The following is a 23,203-nucleotide window of genomic DNA, read 5'->3' as shown; positions in this document are numbered from 1 at the left end:
AAAAATTGTTGCAAGACATGTTCCTAATGTACTTTAAATCCATGACTGCTGTGCACTTAAAACATCTTACTCTATTTACATTGAAATCGGTTACCTGTATTTTGAAATAGTGCTTGCTTTGAAGTAAAATTACTGCCACTACAACCAATTTCTTTTTATCTTTGCATAAAAAAAATGTCAGTAAAATTGATAATTGCTTATACTGAAATATCTTATAATTTGAAGTAAATTAATAGTCCACTAAAGCTGATAATGGTTTTTCATAAAAGTTATTTTGAAGTACCCCACATCAATTGTTGTCATGGTTGGTGAATCCATGGTCATGCCTGGTAAGATAGGTGTCCCACAAATTATACACTATAGACATATTCATTGCATGTTTTTTAAATTCTGATTAAATTCTAATGTAAGGGTGTATGTCTTGTTCATTTATTGCTGTCCAATATAGGCTTCAACATGGTGGTAAGAAAACATTTAACATGCCCGATTACAAAAGGACAACACTATATTGAACATAATATCTTTATTTCAAACTTAAGCTAAATAAAAAACAATAAGCTGGCTTGGATTTCTCCAAAACAAATCTCAAAAACTCAAGTTTCAGTTTTCCTTTATTTGAGCAGTCAAAATTTGAGCAAAATCTCAAGAGTTCAAGTACGTTTCAACTTAAGTCCAAGTTTTGACTTTAAGTTTTTTTTGTTGAGAAATCAAGCCCTAAATTTCAATTTATCTAGAGTAAACTGTATAAATATAAAACGTATAACATCTTAATCTCAAAAACCTACCTTGTTAATTAACTTATCATAATGAGAAAACGAATTGATACAAGTGCATTAGCACTTGTTTTCCAATCTCAACAATTCAAATGATTAAGAAATAATGATCACATTTTTGTGTATGTTGTAGGATAACCTCCGAGGTCAAGAAATGTTATTTTATATTTCAAACAACATTTCGAGACCAAAGAGATTATCCTGCAACATACAAGAAAACAAGAACTTTATTTCTATTCTACTACAGCTCAGAAATATACAGCCGATCGTTTTCCTATAGAGCTACAAATTAGGTCACTGTGACATCATGACAGTTTCCGAAACGGCCTGCATTGTTTTTAGCTGAAGAAAAAAGTGAGATGGTAGGGGTATTCTAAATCTATTTTGAAAAAAATATTTCAAATATTTAGTTTGATGTAAACGGATTATATCAATTGCTTTGAATACAGTTCAAGAAAAACTTGCCTGTGCATCGCCACCATGTTTACATGTGTATCGGTCTCGGAATGCAGACGATTGGTTTATACTGATTGACAAATGTTCTTCTGTCATTTATGAATTTGTTTTACAACAAATAATGATTGAATTTTATGATTATAACATTGAATTATCAGTCATCAACTTTATTGTTGCATTAGCAAAACTCGAAGTGCAAGCGAGATGTGTATCAATTTTCTCATAATCAGTTAATACGTATGAAGGTACATCATAGAATAATGACTGTGGCATTCCTTTGATCTTTGCAATAACCGTGGTAGAATACGTATTTAATCATGTTCTTGTTTTTAAAAAAAAATAAATACAGTTTAAACTAAAAACCTACCTGCTTCTTTTCAATGGCAAGTCTTATGTTAAAGTCTCTCTCTTTCATGCAGGCCTTCAGAGGAGGGAAGCAGCCACCAGGTTTAACAAGACTGTCCTCTACTGTAGATATATCTGTTTCTGCTTGGCTCCACATAGTTTGGGCAGATTTGGGCAGGACGGGGCCTGTAGCATGGCTGTCCAGCACTCCACTGAGTGAACAACAAAGCCAATGAGATTAATATGAGCAACAAATAGGGCATACTTATACAAGTTCGTAAATGATTTTGCTTGTTTGAGCCATACACTTTTCTGACTGCTTGAGTGACTTCCCACTGGGACTGGTGTGATAGTATATAAATGTTTATGTAAAAGTTCCTGCATAAAACCATGTGCTGATCAGAGTCCAAACTCTTACCTTTCTGTGAGAGCATCGTGAGTGACCTTGGTTCGAGGTTTTTGAGGTTGAATGTTGAGTATTGCTCGGACAGCTATTTTAGCAGGGTCAGCTGCTCTGCTATTGACAACATCCCCAATAGACTTCCCAGGAAACAGACGAGATAAAATAGAGATGACATCCTCATTTGTAGGGTCCAATAAAAGTCCCATAATCAGGTCTAGCCTGGCACTGTGGATGTTCTATGTAACATAGTAGTATGTGTTTAGAGATATGTAATTAATAGTACTTTTGATATAGCATCAAAGAGAGTTTTAAGATATTAATCAAATATACCCACTATATCTTATATGCTCAATAATTTAGATATGTATATATGTCAGATTACAAACTTACTTTGATTTACCATAACTGTAATAAGCCTACCTCTAACATATATCGGCATCTGGACCTTGTAATGTAATACTGACCAACTTTTGGATTGTACTGTATTGCTTGTGTGAGTTTGGAATCAGCTTCCTTTAAATAACCCAAAACAAGGAGGTAAGTCAAAAGATGCACAAGTATACTACCCTACCCACCTTTGTTATGAGAATTATAATTTGCCAGAATTTGAAATCACTCAGACAATTTACAGGCTTACAGAGAAATTTTTGTCTTGATAGGCTGTAACTCCAAACTCGTTGTATATGACAGAAATGCGAGACTTGATATTTTCATCATCCGAGTCCAGTTCAAGAGCCTGGCAGTAGTCCTGTAGGGCAAAGTTAAAGTCGTTCTGACGAAAGAAGCAATCTGGGAAAAAAAAATAAGGATGAAGAGGAATACACGAACCTTTAAATTTGGACTAAAATGTGTATGGTTTGAAAATGCCCACCTCCTCTGTTGATATATAATCCTTTCTCACGCTTCTCTCCCTTTATAGCCTTATTGAGTAATATGATGGCCTCCTCATAGAAGCCTTTAGTAAAACATTCAACAGCAAAGTCATTGTAAGTCAACAGAAGTTGTCTCTGCGAGTCAATGTACACGGGTGACTCTTCATTGTGTTCACATTTGTCAAGCGCCAAAAGGAAGTCATCAATTGCAGCATTGTAATCACCTAATCGTCGATGCAGTGATCCTCTGAATGAAGAAAAATACACAAAACAGTATGAAAGTATGGGTATAACAAAAAAGCTTCCTTCATCTCAAGTTTTACAGCTGCTTTTCAAGAATCGTTTTGCTTAAAATCATGTAAATTTGATTTCTGTCATATCAAAATGTGTAATTTGCAGAAACTTGCCAGGATTGGAGGAATATGAATTCATGAGTCCTCCTATTCTTGTCAAGGTTGGCAGTGGTTTGCACAACAAAGACAATATGAAAGAAAAAGTGAGCAAGCTCGCATACCCTACGCACCCCACAATGAATGACAATGCTACACAAAATGAATGGTAATGCTATGCATAAAATACAACAAATTATTATGCCTCTGTACTATTAGCTGTAGAATTTTCCTGCTGGTAACTAGATGGCATTACTGAAGTCTAGTCATATGTAATATTGTTTAGAAATGTAAATTGTGTAAAATATTAAAACAGAAACATTTTAATTACATATAGTTTGAAAACCGGTTTTATGCAGGTTACATCAAATAGTATATTTCAGTCAAACTTCTAATGTTCAAGAGGGGCATAACTCCCAGAAAAAAAAATCATATCAGAATTTACTATGAATATGCACAGTATGTCTATATTAAATACAAAGTAACATGAAATTCTTTTCAGACGTGCTGACAAACTGATTTAGTAGTATACTGTAAACAGACTTTTATTCGTGACGACTTTATTTCGCGATTTACCAGTGATCAACTGGTTCGCAGCAACCATTTTTGCGACCAAGATAATCTTAAAAGTACAAGAAAAATTAAAGGCCTGGTTTGTGTTGAGAAATATTCGTGATGAAGTGGTTCTTGAGAACTTTGCGAAAATTTCTCACATGCAAATAAAAGTTGGTTTACAGTACATGTATTTAATTTTTGGCCATAAATTCTAAGTTCAAAAGGGGCATAACTCCAAGAAAAAAAATCAAATTAAAATTTCCTGTGAAGAAAACATCTATGTACACAATAAGTCCTTATGAAATACAAATTTTCCTGAAATTCTGTTAAGCGATTTCTGAGTTGTGCTGACAAGAACAGGACTGATGGATGGGTAAAAAACATTACACCCTCTGCAACTCGTTGCACGATGTATAATAACTGTATAAAACTATTCACCTAATCCAAACACTTCAAAAAGAATACCATTCATCAAACACTCTGACCTATAATGATCCCATTCTTCTACTCATCCCAGAGAATAGAATGATGAAATCAACACAGGGTCTATATTTGATATTATGACAGAATACTTGTACTAATGTATATGAAATGATTTCAAATTATACATTTTAATTATAGACAGAGCACTTCACTAGAGAATCACATCTAAACTATCGCTTACCTTAAAACATGAAAATCTGCCACAATAGGGTCGGTATCTATAGCTATTGAAATCTTGTGGAGGGCTTCACGATGTTTTCCCATCAAGTTCAGCTGCATTGCCTCCCGTTTGTTGTCCTGTGCTCTTGTCTCCATTTTGGTCATCATGACCTTAGCCTCCTGGTGATCCGGATCAACTTGGAGTGCATCTTTGATGTCATAGTAGCAGAGGGTTGTCTGAAAGATATTAACAACTTTTAATGCAGTTTTGCTTATTGACCTTTCAGTGATGATCTGATAATTGCTGATAAAAGACCACGAATTCCGATTATCAGTTGTGTTTTTATCCTTCAATAATGTTCACTACAGAGAACTCAATTATTTAAAACAAAACCTGGTGTCAAATATTAAATTGTCATGCAGTGACAAAGACCGGTCCTGTGACACTTTAAAGATTAATAATGTTCTACATACAATCACATCCTATTATTTAAATCATAAAATGCTTTCTTCAGTTTGTTTAATGGGAGATTATATATACATATATTTTTTTTTTAAGTATGTAAACTCTAGATGATATTGACTTGAATGTTATTTACTTTAAATGTACCAGCTGAAAATCAGCTGACCTTGACTTATCTCCATATTTGGTAATGATTTCCATATCTGAATGATGGTAAATGGAAATAGTACAAAAAGGACAAACTCTAAATGTGTAAAATAAACCCTCATAACAATAATGGATATTTTTTATTCAATTGTTTGATCTGCATGTCAGTGCACACTGCCTTAATACAAATGTTTGTTTATTTCTGAGTGGTTTAAAAAGTGGTTCATGGAATGTATATATTCATAAGCAGATAGATGATGCTAAAAACAAAACAAAACGGGATCTAACTAGATTGAAACAAATGCATCCTCAAATAACCAGCAATAAATTTCAATTGACACACAATGAATGTAAATATTTCATAATGAAAAAAGCTTTAACAATAATTAGAAATAGATATTTAATATTGATTTAATTAATAAGTTAACTCCGTATTGTCTTTGTATAACTGATTATGAAAATTTCCCCAGTTCCCCATCGCTATATTATAACCTACTGACATGAAGAACATGTTGGCTTCAATAGATGGGGAATAATTACAGAATAACTATATTTTCAAAAATTCCTAAGACATATTGAAAAAAACTGCTCACATTTCTAAACATCTCGTGTAGCCTTGCCCTCATGATATATAGATCGGGGTTGTCATTGTCAGTCTCTAATCTCTTGTTGACCAGGGCCAGACATTCTCCATGCCTCTGTAGAGCAGCCAAACATGTCATGCTACAAGAATAAACTCAGAATGGAGCTGCAGCTTAAAAATCAGAACAAAGCAAGAAAGATAACAAGAGGCCCATGGGCCTTAACAGTCACCCGAGAATGCATAGTTTTAAGTGTTTAGAAATCATTCTATTACCTGTGTGCATTTTATACTTCTCCATTTTTATACTTTGTACTAGATGATAGATATATTGATGTAACTATCTTACACAGTTGATACTTTGTACTAGATGATAGATATATTGATGTAACTATCTTACACAGTTGATAATTTACAATTCTTTTGAAGGAGAGTCAAGTTTTATCACATTAAAGCGAAATGCAATTTTCTATTTGAGTTCTAAAAGCCTGAATATCCAGTACATCTGGTAGAAAACTCAATGCTCATAAAGATGCACAAAGTCCACGTACTTGATGTACAGGAATAAAGAGGAAATATTTATAAGAAGTTTAATGCAATTGTCATAGGGTCAATATGGACCTATCCTGGGACCAGAAATTACTACTTAACAATGGGACATGAATTTCATAATTTTGGTAGACGGCCAGTTGCTAATCATGATAATATGAACAGCTGACAGCTGGGTGTCCAGAAACACAGAGGATTTTCATTGAAATATAATGCAATTTCAGTATATGATCAACTTTCCCCCAACTGGGCCTGAATCCAGCTTCCACAAATTTCAGATGTTTGGTATGTAGTGAAGAGGGTTCATTTGTGTACTCAAAGTACAAAAATAAAGAGGAAATTTTCATGAGAAATTAATGCAATTGTTAACATATGATCCACACAGTCTCATCGTAGGACCAGAAATAACTTCTCAATGGAGATTGATCGGCATGAAACAGGACCCCATTGGATCATGAATTTCACAGTTTAGGGAATATGGAGCGCCAAATTAACATAAACTCAAAAATATCTTCAATTATTTGAAGATATCATCAATTCATTTGATGCGCACTACAATTTAATTAAAGATCTCTTCAAATAATTAATGATATCTTTAATTCTGAATTATTGCACGCATTAATTGAATTGAATGATAACATTAATTCTTCAGCTGAATTGATGTGCGCTTTAATTGAATTAATGATCTCTTCAAATGAATGAATGATATCAACAATTGAATTGATGCACGCTACAATTCAACTGAAGAGAGCAATAATTGATATAATGCAAGCATCAAATCAATTGATGACAGCAATAATTGAATTGATGATATCTTCAATTATTTGAGTTTATGTTAATTTGGTGCTCCATAAAGGAAAGGGTTAATAACTCATTATAATCATGCCAACAGTTTGACTGTTTGATGTCCATAACTAAAGAAGATTTTTGAGGATTATTTTTGATGGATTTGTCCACTGGTATATCCTTCAGGCCCCAGGGAGACAGAAACCACGAAATTCACACTATTTCTTCCCCTCGTTCCAATGATTTGAATTTATTTAAATTGGTTCTGCCATTCCAGAGAAGAACCTGAAAGTGCTCAGAAGTTTACAATTGATGCATAACTGACGAACAACAAATGATGAATGCTTCATGATGACGGATGAAATATGTCACCTGAGTGACTCAAGTGGCCTAAAGATGTAAATCTATTATCCAGCAATGTAAAGCAAGATAAGTCAGATCATATTAATGGTATTTTTACTGTTGAACTATGGTATCTCAAACATCAATATCTCAAATACCATGGATATATCAAAGTGAGTTGGAAGTCCCAACTAAATTTTCTTTATGTATTTTAACCTCAATATCTTGAAACCTTGGATATCTTGAAGTTTTTCCTTCACAATATCGAGTTGAGATACGGTAATGAGATTTGACTGTACATGTAGGTACATATTTCTACTGTAATAAATATTTCAAAACTTTTCACCTTCTGATATGATAGCCTGTATTGTCAGGGTTCATCTCAGCTGCTCTTGCAAAAGATTCTAAAGCCTCAGGATAAAGCCTCTGATCAAAGAGTGTTTGTCCCATAAAATAATACAAAAAGGCCAGTCTGGAATAGTATTCAGCATTGTCTGGGTCCATTAGACATGCTTTCTTGTAATTCAAAATAGCAGATTGGAAGTCACACATTTGTATAAAGGCTTCAGCTCTCTCGACATAATAGACAGAATCAGCCCGTAGTCCCATAGCTTTTGATATGCTTTTCAACACCTGCTCAAAATTTCCCTCTTCTTTCGCTTTCATAGCATCATTGAAACTAGAAAATAATGAGGTGGGAAATCAATTGGTATATCATATCCATTCAGTATATTAAAGATTGGGTTTGTCTTTGTTATGATGTATAACATTCAAAAGTTTACAAGTACACTATTCATAAATGCCACAATACCAGTATTTACAAAGCAATTTTAAAAAGCATGCACTAAATATATCCTTACTGTTCTAATGCTCTCTGGTCGATGATTTCCTGCATCCCTGGAGAGTACTGAGCCACCGCCCCCCATTCCTCTGTCTGGAATATGCTTTTTCCTTTTGCCTTTGCTTTTTGTATTGTTTCCTCACTGACTGCAGTGCTAAAGACCCCTTCTTTGCTCTGAAAGGAGAAAGTGTGAGGAAAGATTTATCATTCATAGAATAAATGTACAACCAAATTAATACATTATATACTTTGTATTCCATCATACATACAGTCACAATGAATGAAGTTTTTCTTCTGGGTAGGTTGGTGATATGTACTTTTTAATTTGCGTTTGGGTTTGATGACAACAGGGATGTAGAAATGAATGATTGTTATGCCACAGGGTAACATACAGTGTGAGGTATACAAAATGAATGGACTGCACAGCTGTAAAAAGTGAAAGGAACTTGTCAACCGTAATGTTTCTAAAACTATATTATTTCAGACACTCACTGGTAATATTAATGTTGAAATAAAGGAACACAGAAATATATTTTAATTCAGTAAATTGTGTTAATATATATGCAATATCTGTTTCTTTTCCTGAACATACATCATGTGTGTGCCTCCTGTGGGCTGTTTATAAGTAGCAATAAAGTTGTTTGTATTTTGTTTTACATTCCATTTTAGAATTTTTCATTTACTTGGGGACATCAACTGCTATTTTGACCAAAATATTGTGTTCAAGGCCTGAGCAGCGAGAGTTCTTTATCATGACAGGGGACCTCCATTCTTAAAGTCATATCCAAAAGACCAGTGACTTTTACTTCTAGTACTTTGCTTTGCAACTCAGTCACAAGATTGGTATTATATCTTTACTATGACTGGGTAAGTAAATTTCATCAACAACTTGTATAAATAGTAGGTGGGTTAGTATCTAACCCTGGACCAGTCCTAAAACCAAAACATTATAAGTGTCTAACCCTGGTAGAGCTGTCTTTGATGAATTTGATACATGTAGTAATATATCATCGATTCAAAATCCATTCAAATCAATACAATTTTCTACATGTATATTGATACATTACAGAGACTATTACTGGGGTTGAAAGGATAAAAAAGATTTTTTTTTAAAAACAACCTTCTTTCCACTGACAAACATCAAAGTGATTCAAGGGCATTATACAGATGATGAAGTTCGTAAATATAATTAATTTACTGTAAATATTCATACATGTATTAAATTATATTTGAAAAACCTATCACTCTTTATGATGGTTTTAATGAAAATCATGTATAATTTATTTCATGCTCATAAAAAATAAACATTAAAAATATATGATGTTAAACCTTCATTCTGATAAGCTAATAGAGAAACTCAATAAACAATTCATTTTTAATACAATATTGTATATTGATAAAATGATCTTTGCCACTTGAACTATCGATACTTATACACATGCATATATGACAGCTCTAAACCCTGGAAATACATATTAATAATTTTTGTGCAAGCGGATGTCACATGTAATGATATATACCTCTTACCATAAAAATTGTTCTCACTATTCCTCTCTGAAATTGGCAAGAAATTATGAAATTTATGTGACTTCTGCATGTAGTAATGCTTCTCATACTTTGCCAAACTGATAGAATGATTCACACAAAAAATCAAAAACTTTACATTATCACCACTCTAATAACCACATCACTACATCAATAACAAACCATTACCTGCACGCTTGAGTTATTAAAATCATCCTCATTTCTATCAGTGTTCTCCCCCTTACTGCGGATCTGTAAGGAATCTTGAGTGCTTTCCACATCTGTTGTAACCATGGTACCCTCATTATCTGTCAGAGCAAATGTGGATGACTCGTGAACAATTTCTTTCATGGCAACTTCAGTTCTTTTGTTTTGCTCCTCCTCAAACCTGGATGCAGATTTGTGGAACTGATGTTCCAAAGATGGATAGAATTGGTGAACATTGATAAGTTTGGGATCTGGTTTGAATTCTGATAAGGTGATTTCAAATGGATTTGGTTCAGTTTGTTCTGAGGTAGTTGTGTCCTCCTTAACGAGTTGTTCCCCTGGTCCATTCTTATCCCCAGTGTCATTCATCAGCTCCTTATCTGGAGAATTCTCTGTAGAATCCGTCATTGTTTAACCTATATTCCAAAACATGGCAAATGATTAATGCAGTTTGTGTTATACAGAGATTTACATTGTAATATCTTTATGACTGTCTGGGTGTTACGATATATTTATAAGTATAAAAGAAATTTTAAAATTGGAAAATAAATTCTACATGTATATGCTTATAGAGCGGGTACGGGTATTATTGAACACTTTTAAAAACACTAAATTTGATATCTTTAATTAAAACATCATTTCTAGAAGATTCTGTAAATGTTTGGTAAAAAGGTTATTTTATGATCATATTTCAAGGATGATAATTAATCCTCTAACAAAGAGAGAAAATGTTGATTTTATCACATTACTTGACATATATGTACAAATAAGTTAGAGGCAGATACTGATAATGGAGGATATCTATGAACACAGTGGAGTGTATTACTGAGCACAATATTTAATGAAGTAAATGTAGGACAATTACATGATATAAATAAGAAAAACAGAATGAATTAACATCATAAGCATATTAAACAATAGTCACATTCAAATTCTACCCAAACTGGAAAATACATGAATTGTATAATTTATCAGATAAAATGTAAAATGAATTACTTTCTGGTAATCTAGCATAACAATTCAAATGCTTTGGGGCAGTTTTAATCAACTCAACTACCGGTACACAATGTATAGTTGCAAATTACAAGATGCATTTATATATTAGTTAAAAACTTCAAGTATTTGTATTTCGTCCTTTGTATCAACTATGGATTTTTAATCATCCACCTTTTTCCAGTTACTATAAGAATTTTGCAAACAAATTTCTAATTACCGTGACAGTCAAAATCACATAATTTGCTTTGTAAAAAGGTCACTATTTTTAGTTTATGGCCGCAGCCATACTTGTTTACGAAAATTGCTAAGGAAGATCACGCATGTGTGATATTCAAAATGAAAGCCCAACACCGATTGGATATATATGTGCCATTGACCAATGGAATTCATTTTAACACTATGATTTGGGAGTTAATGTAAACTATCATGGCTTCCGATTCACACTCGAGTTTCAACGTGATATGAAATGAAGAATGGCTTTACCGGAACCTTTACTGCTCGACGAAGAGCTGGAAAATCAGTGTAACGAAATAAGAGCTATCGCATCAAAGGTTTGTTGTGCAACATTTAAAACCCTTTAAAAATATCCTTGAGAGTTTATCAAAAATGGTAAGACGTCAAACGATAAACAGACTATATTATGTGAATAGTGAAACTGATAAAAGTCGTCATTCACGCATTGCTTAACTCTGACAATAGTGATGTTCACTACAGAAAAGTGTCTTTGTACCATTATTAATTTTAAATGAGGTTGACACCTTGCTTCATTGACTCCAGGGAAGTGATATTCACCGAAGTCAAAGCCCGGCCTATCACTTCTATGAGGTTAATAAATATATATTATTACTACAGTAATAAGAACGATACATTGATGGGTATATAATAAATCCATGTATCAACCAACCTTAACACTTGTACTGTTTTGTGAAAGTGCTTTTCCAACACATCCTGGACATGTATGGATGTTTTGGAAAGAATATGATTTGAATCACGGCAAAATGCATGATAAACTACATAAAATGCATAGTTAACATACACAACAAGGTTGCTATTATTACCTCCCACGCAGAATTATGTTTTAGATGTCTCAACCAGTTAACAACTGTTTTATTAAATAAAGTTTAAAAATATCTCCTCCTTAAAAATCAGTTAATAACGCTGCATAAATCATAACACAATTATATATTGTCAAATGTCCACAAAAATCTTGAAACCAAGATTGCAATAGTACCTCCGTAGTTTATGCAAAAAATATTATATTCAATACATTGGCCAAAACAGGCATCTCCCTCCAAGATCGTATGGACAGACATTTTGCCGATATCAGAGCTGCCAACACACTTAATTAGTGTAGAGTCAAGTGATTGTTGAGGTACGTGACTGATGGGGTCCCATATATTTTCTTACCTAATAAGAAATGATCCATTTAATTCTTATTGAAAATATTGCTATACATATCACAATACAATTAAAAATATCGCAATACAAAATTTCCAGGCAATACCTAACCCTATAATATGTTTATATTGATTTTTTCGTATTGTGATTGCAATAACAAAGTTTATTTAAAATAGCAGCATTTGTCACTGAAATATTAAAAACTTTTATTATATATATTTAAAATTAATTAAGATATATAATCATGATCATTTTAAAGAATTACTTACATCAGGGGCAAAGATGCTTTAATAATCATGACAATGACTCTCACTGCGATGACCGTTGAAAGGTAACTGTAAAGTAATACATGTACATTTGAACTTCATGTATGAATATTTACATGTCCAGTGTTTTTGCCTATGATATCTTTAGAAATTGTAATGATGACCATTCCTCATGGACATGTTAAAGTTGTAAACAATGCATGTATGAATCTTGATAAATATGGTACATGTATCTATTTTAATGGCTGGGAATCCCAATATTAATGAAATTAAGATAGAAATATAGTGTATAAGAAATACATTTCATTTTTGAAAATACATGAGGATATGAACTGCACCGCTTTTTGCTGACATACTTTTCATGAAGTGCTAATGCATTGCAGTTTATACTCACATGTATTTAATTTTTAAAAATGAAATTGATTTTGTAATTGAACAAATTCTTATCATAGAAGTTAAAATTCTTTTCAGGTTCCTGTATGATATATCTATAATTATGAAAGACCATGGAAAAGAGGTGACTGTAATGATTATTTGCTAGTTACTTGCTTAGTACTTGGTTCATTCCATGCTATAAAGGACGTAAGGCCAGATATTAATAGATTAATGACTACAAAAGTACTGTAATAGTGTTCCCTTGATAGATATTGTCAACTTTTGTTCAAGACCAATTTGGGCACTAAAGTGGGTGTGGCATTACTGACATTTCACTGACCAGTCAAAAGAAAAGTTACGTATTTTATTTGATATACAACAACAAATTAAGCCATGATAAGATGGATCTGCCTTCTCAATCCTGAAGTGAATGTCTCCTATGAGTCTCTTATTACTCAGCTTGACATCAGAAACATTACTGATGTTATCCAGATATATAGGCTGAGATGGCTAGGCCAGGTAGAGCGTAGTACAAGTTGGATATCACAGGTTCGTACATTGAATGTTACTGGATATCGAGCTCCAGTAGACCAAAGCTGACATGGGATGAGTTAGGAAAACGAGACTTAGAGTCTACAGGATTGGATAGGATCAATCTACTGGATTGCCAAGTATGGAAAAACAAACTTCGACCTCTACAGGACAGCCAGGCCTCACCCTTGCAAAAGGATTAATTTGGCCTGGAAAATCAAAATGGATGATGATGATTCTGTATAAACATATCTACGCTGTGCACTATTTGAGAGATCTGTATTTTAACCTGATTTCTGACCACCTGAATACCTTGTCTAACCCATCACACTTTACCACACTGCTCTCAAATTACAGGTGTGATTACCGATGGATGTTAGGTTATTAGCATTTATAATTATCCGGCAGGATAAACCCTATAAAATTTGACCATTTGTTTGTGAAATATTAGTGGTATTATGGCAGTATGCGGGCTTGGCATTATAACGGGAGTGTTAACATGTGGAGAAATCTTTTCTTTAGGATTTTCAGGCAGTATACGGGGGTGTCATTACATCAGGGGGCAATATATCAAGGGAGCACTGTAGAGTGGTATTTCATACTACATGTATATGATAGGCATATGCTATAAATAATTAATATATGCAATTTGAGTGATTTGTTTCATTTGGTGTTCTGATTACTGATCTTATATTTAGTTTACAGCGCCCTGTGCATTGATGGATATTTGATAAGCTACAGTAATTAACTTACTTTAGTTAGTAGTTACAGATACTAGTTACAGATAAGTTCTGTTGTAAGTATATGTAATTGGTGTTACATGGGAACTTGTGAATGTAATGTAAGTTACTTAATGTGCAGTGGATATATACAAACTTTTAGTATGTTGGAACTTTTAGCTCTGATGAAAGTTTGCAGTGTTACATCATGTTAAAATGTAGGACAGATTTTTTTACAATCTGATTAAAATCAGATCCTCGATCCGCTCCTCTTTTTTTTTTCTTGTCGCTACACGAGGACAAGAAGAAAAAAAAGAGGAGCGGATCGAGAATCTGATTTTAATTAGATTGGATTTTTTTAATGCAGTGTTTCAGATTATGCTTTTGAATTTCATGGTATAGAATTTGGAAAAAATGGCAATATATGTAGTAATAATAAATTATGACATTCTATATCGTGGAATGTAAACTTGGTGATTATCAGTAGGTAGTACATATTTTTGGGGGTATATTTATTGACTTTAACTCTAAACTTGGATACACAGTGGTATTCATGCAGAAAACATCCTTAGAAAGTGAAAATCATTTACTTTTACAGAACTGGTTGAGCTCTGCCCATAGCTCTCTACAGCATTTGGACCAGATAAAGGCCTCTGTATATAATGTTGGAATTCATGATCCCCAACACCTTAAAGCCACCAACTTGTCCTCCAGAGGTCAGAGGAGTCAAAGTTTCACAGATCTAGCAGCTGATCCAAATGCTCCACCACTTTCACTTCAGAAGAATGCTATTGCCTGGTAAGTTTTCTACAGAGTATCAAATGAATTCATGGATTACCACATACATATACATTAAAGTACCTGGGTTCATTTTGTGCTTTGTATATCTGAGCTCAAAAGATAGAATTATCCAAATCATTTTAGCACTATCATTCAAGTCCCACTTTGACTTTTAGTGACCAAAATATAAAGTGTCTTTAGGGAATCATCTTTTAAGTCTGTGTATAAATGGATTACATATATTTTATCATGAAATGATATTTTGATTGCTAGGGGAAGTAATGGATCAATTCCTGACCTACTGGCTCAGCACAGTGCTCGATCTCAAACATATGATAAGTCTTCAGCCAGGCGCACTCGCCCTTCTAGTGGTAAAAAGTTACGACCTCAAAGTGCAAAAGAGTCACAAAGTACAAAAGGGTCACAGCTTCCGCCAAGGGCACCCAGTATTGGAGGTACTTTTTCTAAAAAGTTTTCACTTGTTATTTTCATGTGAAAGTGGTTAAATATGTATAAATCTATAGTATTCTTCGTATGTCTGAATAGTTTATGAATGTTCATGCTGACACACACTTAAACGGTACAGTTACCTTTGTGAATAAAATTTTATATTTTAAGTGAAAGGTGCCCGAGTGGATCCAGCAGGAAGACCTCCAAAGTTTGTACAGCACACCTCCACTGGATGGGTGGGACCCCCAGCAGGTCTCAAGATGGCTGATGACTTACCAACAGGTAGAATTCTAGCAGGTCTCATGTTAACTAATGTCTAATCAATAGACAGGGTACTAGCAGGTCTCAGGTTAACTAATGTCTAATTAATAGACAGGGTACCAGCAAGGTTCAGGTTAATTAATGTCTTATCAATAAACAGGGTACCAACAAGGTTCAGGTTAATCAATGTCTTATTAATAGGCAGGGTACCAGCAAGGTTCAGGATAATTAATGTCTTATTAATAGGCAGGGTACCAACAAGGTTCAGGATAATTAATGTCTTATCAATAGGCAGGATACCAGCAGGGCTCAGGTTAATTAATGTCTTATCAATAGGCAGGGTACCAACAAGGTTCAGGTTAATCAATGTCTTATTAATAGGCAAGGTACCAGGATCTAGCAGGTCTCAATTATCGATGACCATTGACAATTAGGATCTAACAGGTCTCAATTATCGATGACCATTGACAATTAGGGTCTAACAGGTCTCAATTATCGATGACCATTGACAATGAGGGTCTAACAGGTCTCAATTATCGATGACCATTGACAATTAGGATCTAACAGGTCTCAATTATCGATGACCATTGACAATTAGGGTCTAACAGGTCTCAATTATCGATGACCATTGACAATTAGGATCTAACAGGTCTCAATTATCGATGACCATTGACAATTAGGGTCTAACAGGTCTCAATTATCGATGACTATTGACAATTAGGATCAAGCAGGGCTCGAGTAACTGATGGCTACTAACAAGTAAGATCCCAATGGTCTCAAGTAACTGATGACTCACCATATGAATGGGTCATTGATAATGAGTCCTAACTATAAGATAGGACATAGAATTATGAAACAAACTGATAATTTCAGACTTGCCATGTGACACAACATCTAGTGGAGGATCTCCGCCACCAGCACCCTCAGGAACGCCCATTCCCTCCGAGTAAGTTACTGTTAAAAAAAGGTGAAATATCAAATGCTTATGTATTGCTTAATAATAAAAAAAATGCCATGATTTTGTGTCAAATAAACCATTTAACAAGAATGATTCTTATCTATAAAGAGTTTTATAGTGGGAGAAAATGTGCATTGATAATCATCTATTTCATTATGTAAACCAATGAAAACGAATTATTTGTCAGTGATTTGGTTATTCATTATAAAGTGCACCTAATACTGTAAACAGAGATTTATCATACTGATAATTACGTGAATCAATAATATCGACAATACCAAATGGGTGTTATTTCTATAAGCGTACGGACATATTCTTTCTTTTCTTATTTAGTATAAATTACCACCCCATATGATTCCATTGATTCTGTAATAACTATATCACTATTATCAGAATAAAGTTGGGAGCATCCAGTGTTGGTGACTACCTCATTGACCAGAATGAGGTCAGAACTACAGAACCCCCCAAACCACCCTCCCCAGAGCCAATTCACTTCTCCCTCCCTAGGATGGAGGATGATTATGATGAGGAAGACAGTGACCTTGACACAGAAAGGTATATAGGTTTTTGCTTTATTCTGTTCAAGATCTAACATTTATATGTACAGGTATGGCTGGTGAGAGGCCCCTCTATGTTGTTCATATTGTTCACTAGATAGAAGTCACATTCAGTGCACTTTATCAATATGTTAAAAGGGCATAGACACAGTTTGAACTGAAAAATTAAATTTTTTTATTTTTTCCATTTTTGATGTTTACTTAGCTAAGATATTTCTAATGGTCAGCAAAAATTTGAGAATGTCAGTTGTTGAGTTACAATGTACAAGAGAGATACAGAGCTCACTATTCTTTGTTTTGTAAACAAGGTTCGTGTCATGTTTTTGTTTACATAGGTTAAATATACTAGTAAATGTTTTGTTTAAAGCAGATTTTTCAAATTATGTGTCAATTCTGAACACAATTAAACAGTTTCTAGTGTTTTGTCACATCTCATTTTGTTTTAAACACAATTATTTTCTATCAAGGTAGTTCCATCCTCATGTGACTTATCAATATTAATGGTTAAAAGTGGAAAAACTGTATTAATTTCCACTCAGTGTAATTTCATTTAACCAAAGAAAATGTATATGTCCGAGTCGCCACCTTTTTAAAGATTAGAGGAGACCATTGTATAACAGATATGCAGTAGAGGAAATACTAGTATAGGAGTTATTGCCCTTTACAACATTTTTTTAAATTAAAACTAATATGATTATCTATAGAAAATATTAACTTTATTAGAATAAATAGTTTACCAAATTTTTTATTTTATCCAGTGAATAAAATTCCTTAGAAAAATATATTTCTATCATGTGCAAAGGTTAATTTATAATCTTAGATTTTTTCAAAAACCTATGACATCATATGAGGATTGATCTACCTTAAAGCAATCTAGATGTAAACAAAAACATGGCATGAGCCTTGTTTACATAACAAAGAATTGTGAGTGCTGTATATCACTTGTAACTCAACAACTGATATCCAAATTTTTACTGACCATTAGAAATACCTTACTTAAGCATTTTAAACATTACAAAAGAGAAAATAAAATTTGAAAATTTTCAGTTCAAATTGTGTCCATGCCCCTTTAAATGAATGAATATTTATGAAGAAATGAGAAGATACTCCTGAGAATGTGAGGCACTAACCATTCCAATTCTGTATGGCTTCCTTGTACTTCAGTCCTATTTGAAATTTCAGGCTTCTCTTCAAGGCAGAACAGCATGCACCTACACCAGTTGTTGCAGAAAACTTACCAGGGTTTAATTATACGCACATCTCCAGTAGTAAACCAACTGATGGCCATTTGGAGGTCAACAGACAAGACAATGTTGCAGAGACGTACAGCATCCATGAAGAAAAAACAGACACATCTTCGCTATCCAATCACATCAATACAGTGCCAGATAATTTTGACGATTTGCTTGATGATGATTATGAGGATGATCTAGAAGAAGATGACTGGGTTGAAGAATTGATAGATCTGCACCATGAAGAAGATCCACCTTTCATTGGACCAAATGAAAAGGCCTCTGTCAAATTCAGGGAGGATAAAAATATTACCATTGATATCACACCCAGGAACCTAGGCTACAAAGTGGCCGACATGGAAACACATTCTAAGAAAAAGCACACCTCTCCGAAAAGTGGAGATGAACTGAAATCATTATTATCAGTTCGAAGTACAGGCCCACTGAGGAGTCACATCTCTTTGTCTGAAGTCAACCATGATACCAAGCATACTGTTGAACTCAAATCTAGTCAGCAAAGCTACACAATCTCTAAGAAACCGAAGTCTCCTTGTTCTGCATTGAAGCACAGAATGACAGTGTCTGAAACAGAGAGCGAGAAAAGAGTGAATCAGGAGAGACCAAAGTCTGTGAACAAGTCCTCCACTCCAGTGGCAACAGTCACTGTGGCTTACAGTGATCTGGATGATATCAAAAGAGTATCCAAATCCAGACAGAAGCGGTCGGATAAAGATGTTGTCACCATGGTGGAGGCAGTTCTGTCAGATAGTGAAGAAGAGAAGAGTATTCAAGAAACTGACCATGTGGATGAAATAACTCCTGACAAACTGGAGCCTTGGATGCCAACCAAATGTGTATCCGAGCCTCCTAAGAACTACTATGAATTGTCTCGAAGGTCATCATCTGTTCAGAATCATATCAGGGACCCCTCCCCACCAACATCGAGCCATATGTTCAAGACAACCAAAACGATTGAATTTGATGAATATAAACCGAAGGAAACATCCATTAAGAATGTGATTGATAACAGTACACTGTTAAAGAGTCGAGACAGGGAAAGATTTGTAGGGCTGGATGAGGAGAGCAGGGTCAAGGTCAGGCCATCCAGTGAGCGACCTCTACAGGTTACTCCCAAAGAGAGGCTGGTTAACAGACCAATGAGTGAAATGGTTTGTAAATATGCTTGTGTATATATCTGCATACTATAAACACTAAGGCAAGGAACATCATGGGGAATATTTGTCATCTGCAAATTTTAATGACATGTAATTTAATTCTTACACATATATTTACATGTAAATCTCCTATAGTTTTCAGATTTCTTTGCATGTGATTGGTTAGTACATGTATATAAAATGTAAAAGACTTTATGATGTCACACTTCATTTATATTCCTAGGTTGAGATTTTACAGTTCTTCAGAAAATCATGAAGAAACATACTAAAGAATATAGTGTACACTCTGGAATTGTACCCACAAACTGAATAAATGTGCGAAGCACTTGTATGTTAAGTTTGTGGGTAAAATGTCTGGAGTTTACACATCCATAAATTCTTCAAAAAGAATGTTTGATTCTTATAATTCCAATTTGTTCCCTGTATTATCAATTTAAAAAATTTGAAGTTTCCCTGCACTATGTTATTTGTTTTTAGGCGCGTATGCATACATAGTGTTTTTGCATTTATCAATGTGTAAATTCTCATTTAACTTTATTTTTGTCCAATCAAAGCAATTCCAAATAACATTGGAATTATTTTTATCTTTTTCTTTGTTTTAGATCCAAAAGAGCAAATCTAGTCATGAATTAAATCATTCCATAAGTAAAACAGGAACTCTTACAAAAAATGATGATAAAGTAAAGAGTGGTGAAAAGAAGGTGAGGTGGTGTGATATATTTAATAGTTTGGAAACAAAGACATGAAAATTAACATACGCTGTGTACTAAATTGTCACATGCAATGGGTTTTTGAATTCAGATGCTGAGAAGACCTCTTTCTGCAACAAGTCAACGGAAGTCTGAATTGTCTCTGAACAGGGAAGAAAGTATCAGCAAAATAAATGACATGGTCAAAAAGAATGAAAATTTTTCAAACAATGCAAATCCTGGACTGAGTGAAAGGGAAAAAGAGATAGAAAATCTCATTAACAAACATCTACGCAGGAATGATACAGCCACCCCTGTATCTAAACCACAAGACGGTTTACAGGCACAAGGAGAACCAGATAACAAGACAACAGAGGAGACTGAAGAGAGGAAGATGAAGGGAGAAACAGAAACTGGAGAAACAGCATGTGAACAGGAGAAGGCAGAGGATGCCGTAGGAAAAGTCGTGTCAGCTGTCAGGCAGAAGTCAGCGCCCAGGAAGGTATGGATCGAGTTACAGAATGTTGTAGAAATCTCAACTTTTAATCAACAATGGATTGTGCATTCACTATAGGAGAGTGGTTATGTATGTATATATCTGTGGCAGAAAAGTATAACCAATTTGTGATAAAATTATTTTGAAAGTACATTGTATTCATAAACATGTAATTGTATGCCTGTCTTTTGATGGGCCATATTATGGTGTAGACTTTCCTGTCTGTCAGCTTTTCCTTGTCCATGTCATATCTTTCATACCATGAGGCCTAGGACTAACAATGTTGGTCAGTTTATGAATCTTAGGAGGAAGGTGTGTTGCAAACGGTCACTGTGTCCTCCTTTAGGAATTTTGTTGTTATGCATATACTAATCATGTCCGGATTATGTATTTTACACTAGAAAGCCTAGGACACTTAAACTTGGTCAGTTGATGCATCTTTGAAGGGGGGAGTTGCATTCTTAAAGTAGGTCACTGTGGCCTCATTTTGGAATTGCAATTGAAAGTATCACAGCTTGTGACTTTAAGCATGCAAACATTGATCTGCATCAGATGGACATATCATGTATCCTAGCAATGCACTTTATTTTTATATGATATTGCAGACAAAGAAGACTTATGAGGATATTGAAACTCTAGTCAGTGGAAAATATAATCCTACTCTTGGGTATGTTTCTTTCAATGGTACATACATGTTAATGCTTAAATATAATCCTACTCTTGGGTATGTTTCTTTCAATGGTACATACATGTTAATGCTTAAAATACATACATTTATTTTTCTATAGTTATAGCAAGTGTTTATTATAATTTGAAGTAAAACATTGGGGCATAGATAGAATGACAGTAACCTGTTTAATTCTTGTCAGTTCAAAGGAAAACAAAGTCAACAAAATTGTACTGAAAATGGCAGAAACGCAGGTTAATGCAAAGCTCTCGGACAACACAAGTAAGTTCTGAATGGGACCACATGGACAACACAAGTAAGTTCTGAATGGGACCACATTATTTTCAAATCCAACAGTAATGTGGACTCTTCTGAATTTGTGTTATATATGTCAATATTTACCTCAAGTAGTCTTATAGGGAATCTTCCTTTCAGCAATTATTTCAATATATAATTTTTGTGTATTTATATACATGTAGCTGGTAAAAAATTACTGTAGTTCACATGTATTTCATATTATTTTAAAATTCTGTGTACAGGGCACTTAACCTCAATAAAGTAGTTGTATTCCATTTTAGTATTGAATTATTATCTTCAGGTTATATCAGAATATTAAAAATAGTAGATATAACTACACTGCTTAGCTGCTGGGCACCATGCATGGATCAACTAATATTGTAATTTATATTTCAGAGCACTATGCTTCTTATTCTCGGAGTCGTGTGAAGTCTGCCCCAGGCAGGAGAATTGCATTAGAGCCAAAAGTCAGATACACAAAACCTTGCTTCATCAACTCCAAGATTCCAGATGATGTGAGGCTTTAACATGAACTAGTAAAAAATTAAGTCACCCAACCATTACAGAAAATTATCGATGTGGATCTCTTAATCTATTCTAAAATCATATACACCTTTTCTTTATGAAATGTCAGCTCCAGAGATAAACATACTAATAATAGAAAATTAAAGTAAACTTAACTAATATCATTTGGAAGCTCATCTTGAGTGATAAAGCTTATGAGGTTACTGGTAATTCTGATTAAAATTTGTCCGCAGTCTATATGTCAGTTAAAATTTTCACATTTGGGGGGGGGGGGGGGGGGGGCATTTTCTCCATAAACTACTAAGATAAATTCAAGCAAATTTGGTTTTACACAGCCCTGGATAAAGGGGATTCTTGTTTGTATTACTGACGTATAGATAAAGCCTTCTCATTTAATGCACATTAATTTTCCTGGTAGGAACAAGACAACTTAAGTTAGCATTGTGACCCATGAGCCTTTTGTTGCTTGCAGGATATTTTCACAGAAGATGAGATCGAGGCTCACCATATTCATCAGCGATTGGCTGCAGCTAATGTGTGCATCAGACCAGAAACTCTTCAAAGGTGAAATTGTCTAAAATTTAATAATATTTTAAGTACAGTAACACATTTTATGTAGCAGGGATTTAATATTAGTACTGCATTAAAACTACAAGTTGTAATTTACTGTCTGATTTTTTAGAGCTCTCTATCCTCCGTCTGGTAAAACTTTGTACTATGACATTGAAAACAAATTGCCAAGATCAACTTCAGCAAGGTTTGTTCTCTTCAGATTCTCTTATTCATGTGCTTTTGTCAAAATTGAGGTCCTCTTCTCTTCAGTATATCTCTGAATTATAACTTTCCAGTTTGTTGAGTCATCCCAAAGTCTGGCTTCCAGTGGAGTACAAGCAGTTTAAGCTGGCAGAGAAAAACTTAAGTAAGTTAATCAAAGCGATATTCTTCATTCATGCATTT

The 23,203-nt window shown here is 34.1% G+C and overlaps 2 protein-coding genes and 1 long non-coding RNA gene across 8 annotated transcripts in view; 2 read left to right on the top strand and 1 right to left on the bottom strand.

Annotated features, from left to right (window-relative positions):
* The window catches only part of LOC125682536 (uncharacterized), a 14,309-nt gene extending 12,330 nt beyond the window's left edge, over positions 1–1,979 (top strand). For both annotated transcript variants that reach the window (XR_007372586.2, XR_008800330.1), the window contains one exon: positions 1,649–1,979. This is a non-coding gene — a long non-coding RNA (uncharacterized LOC125682536). The remainder of the gene's footprint in view (positions 1–1,648) is intronic.
* The window catches only part of LOC125682530 (tetratricopeptide repeat protein 16-like), a 16,073-nt gene extending 1,186 nt beyond the window's left edge, over positions 1–14,887 (bottom strand). Inside the window, exons 1-14 of one of the 5 annotated variants that reach the window (XM_048923167.2) lie at positions 14,750–14,887; positions 12,538–12,603; positions 12,102–12,277; positions 9,857–10,290; positions 9,671–9,697; positions 8,163–8,317; positions 7,649–7,981; positions 5,639–5,768; positions 4,458–4,672; positions 2,849–3,096; positions 2,615–2,766; positions 2,398–2,490; positions 1,993–2,213; positions 1,597–1,786 (exon numbers count right to left, since the gene is read on the bottom strand). In XM_048923167.2, the coding sequence (XP_048779124.2) occupies positions 1,597–1,786; positions 1,993–2,213; positions 2,398–2,490; positions 2,615–2,766; positions 2,849–3,096; positions 4,458–4,672; positions 5,639–5,768; positions 7,649–7,981; positions 8,163–8,317; positions 9,671–9,697; positions 9,857–10,282 (2,190 nt within the window). In that variant the 5' untranslated portion in view covers positions 10,283–10,290; positions 12,102–12,277; positions 12,538–12,603; positions 14,750–14,887. Of the gene's footprint in view, positions 1–1,596; positions 1,787–1,992; positions 2,214–2,397; positions 2,491–2,614; positions 2,767–2,848; positions 3,097–4,457; positions 4,673–5,638; positions 5,769–7,648; positions 7,982–8,162; positions 8,318–9,670; positions 9,698–9,856; positions 10,291–11,087; positions 11,182–12,101; positions 12,278–12,537; positions 12,604–14,749 lie in introns of those variants that run through there. The other 4 variants (XM_048923169.2, XM_048923170.2, XM_048923168.2 and 1 more) reach the window with 4 other exon arrangements.
* LOC125682529 (uncharacterized) overlaps positions 11,287–23,203 on the top strand; it is a 14,867-nt gene continuing 2,950 nt past the window's right edge. Inside the window, exons 1-15 of the mRNA XM_048923166.2 lie at positions 11,287–11,421; positions 14,758–14,957; positions 15,213–15,394; positions 15,558–15,671; positions 16,524–16,596; positions 17,002–17,163; positions 18,348–19,566; positions 20,175–20,273; positions 20,374–20,763; positions 21,363–21,424; positions 21,627–21,706; positions 22,118–22,236; positions 22,719–22,810; positions 22,929–23,003; positions 23,095–23,165. Coding sequence (XP_048779123.2) covers positions 11,344–11,421; positions 14,758–14,957; positions 15,213–15,394; positions 15,558–15,671; positions 16,524–16,596; positions 17,002–17,163; positions 18,348–19,566; positions 20,175–20,273; positions 20,374–20,763; positions 21,363–21,424; positions 21,627–21,706; positions 22,118–22,236; positions 22,719–22,810; positions 22,929–23,003; positions 23,095–23,165 — 3,016 coding nt within the window. The 5' untranslated portion in view covers positions 11,287–11,343. The remainder of the gene's footprint in view (positions 11,422–14,757; positions 14,958–15,212; positions 15,395–15,557; positions 15,672–16,523; positions 16,597–17,001; positions 17,164–18,347; positions 19,567–20,174; positions 20,274–20,373; positions 20,764–21,362; positions 21,425–21,626; positions 21,707–22,117; positions 22,237–22,718; positions 22,811–22,928; positions 23,004–23,094; positions 23,166–23,203) is intronic.

This window comes from Ostrea edulis, chromosome 2, assembly GCF_947568905.1.
Source record: "Ostrea edulis chromosome 2, xbOstEdul1.1, whole genome shotgun sequence".
In the NCBI taxonomy this organism is placed as follows: domain Eukaryota; kingdom Metazoa; phylum Mollusca; class Bivalvia; order Ostreida; family Ostreidae; genus Ostrea; species Ostrea edulis.
This window is presented reverse-complemented; position numbering and strand designations above follow the sequence as displayed.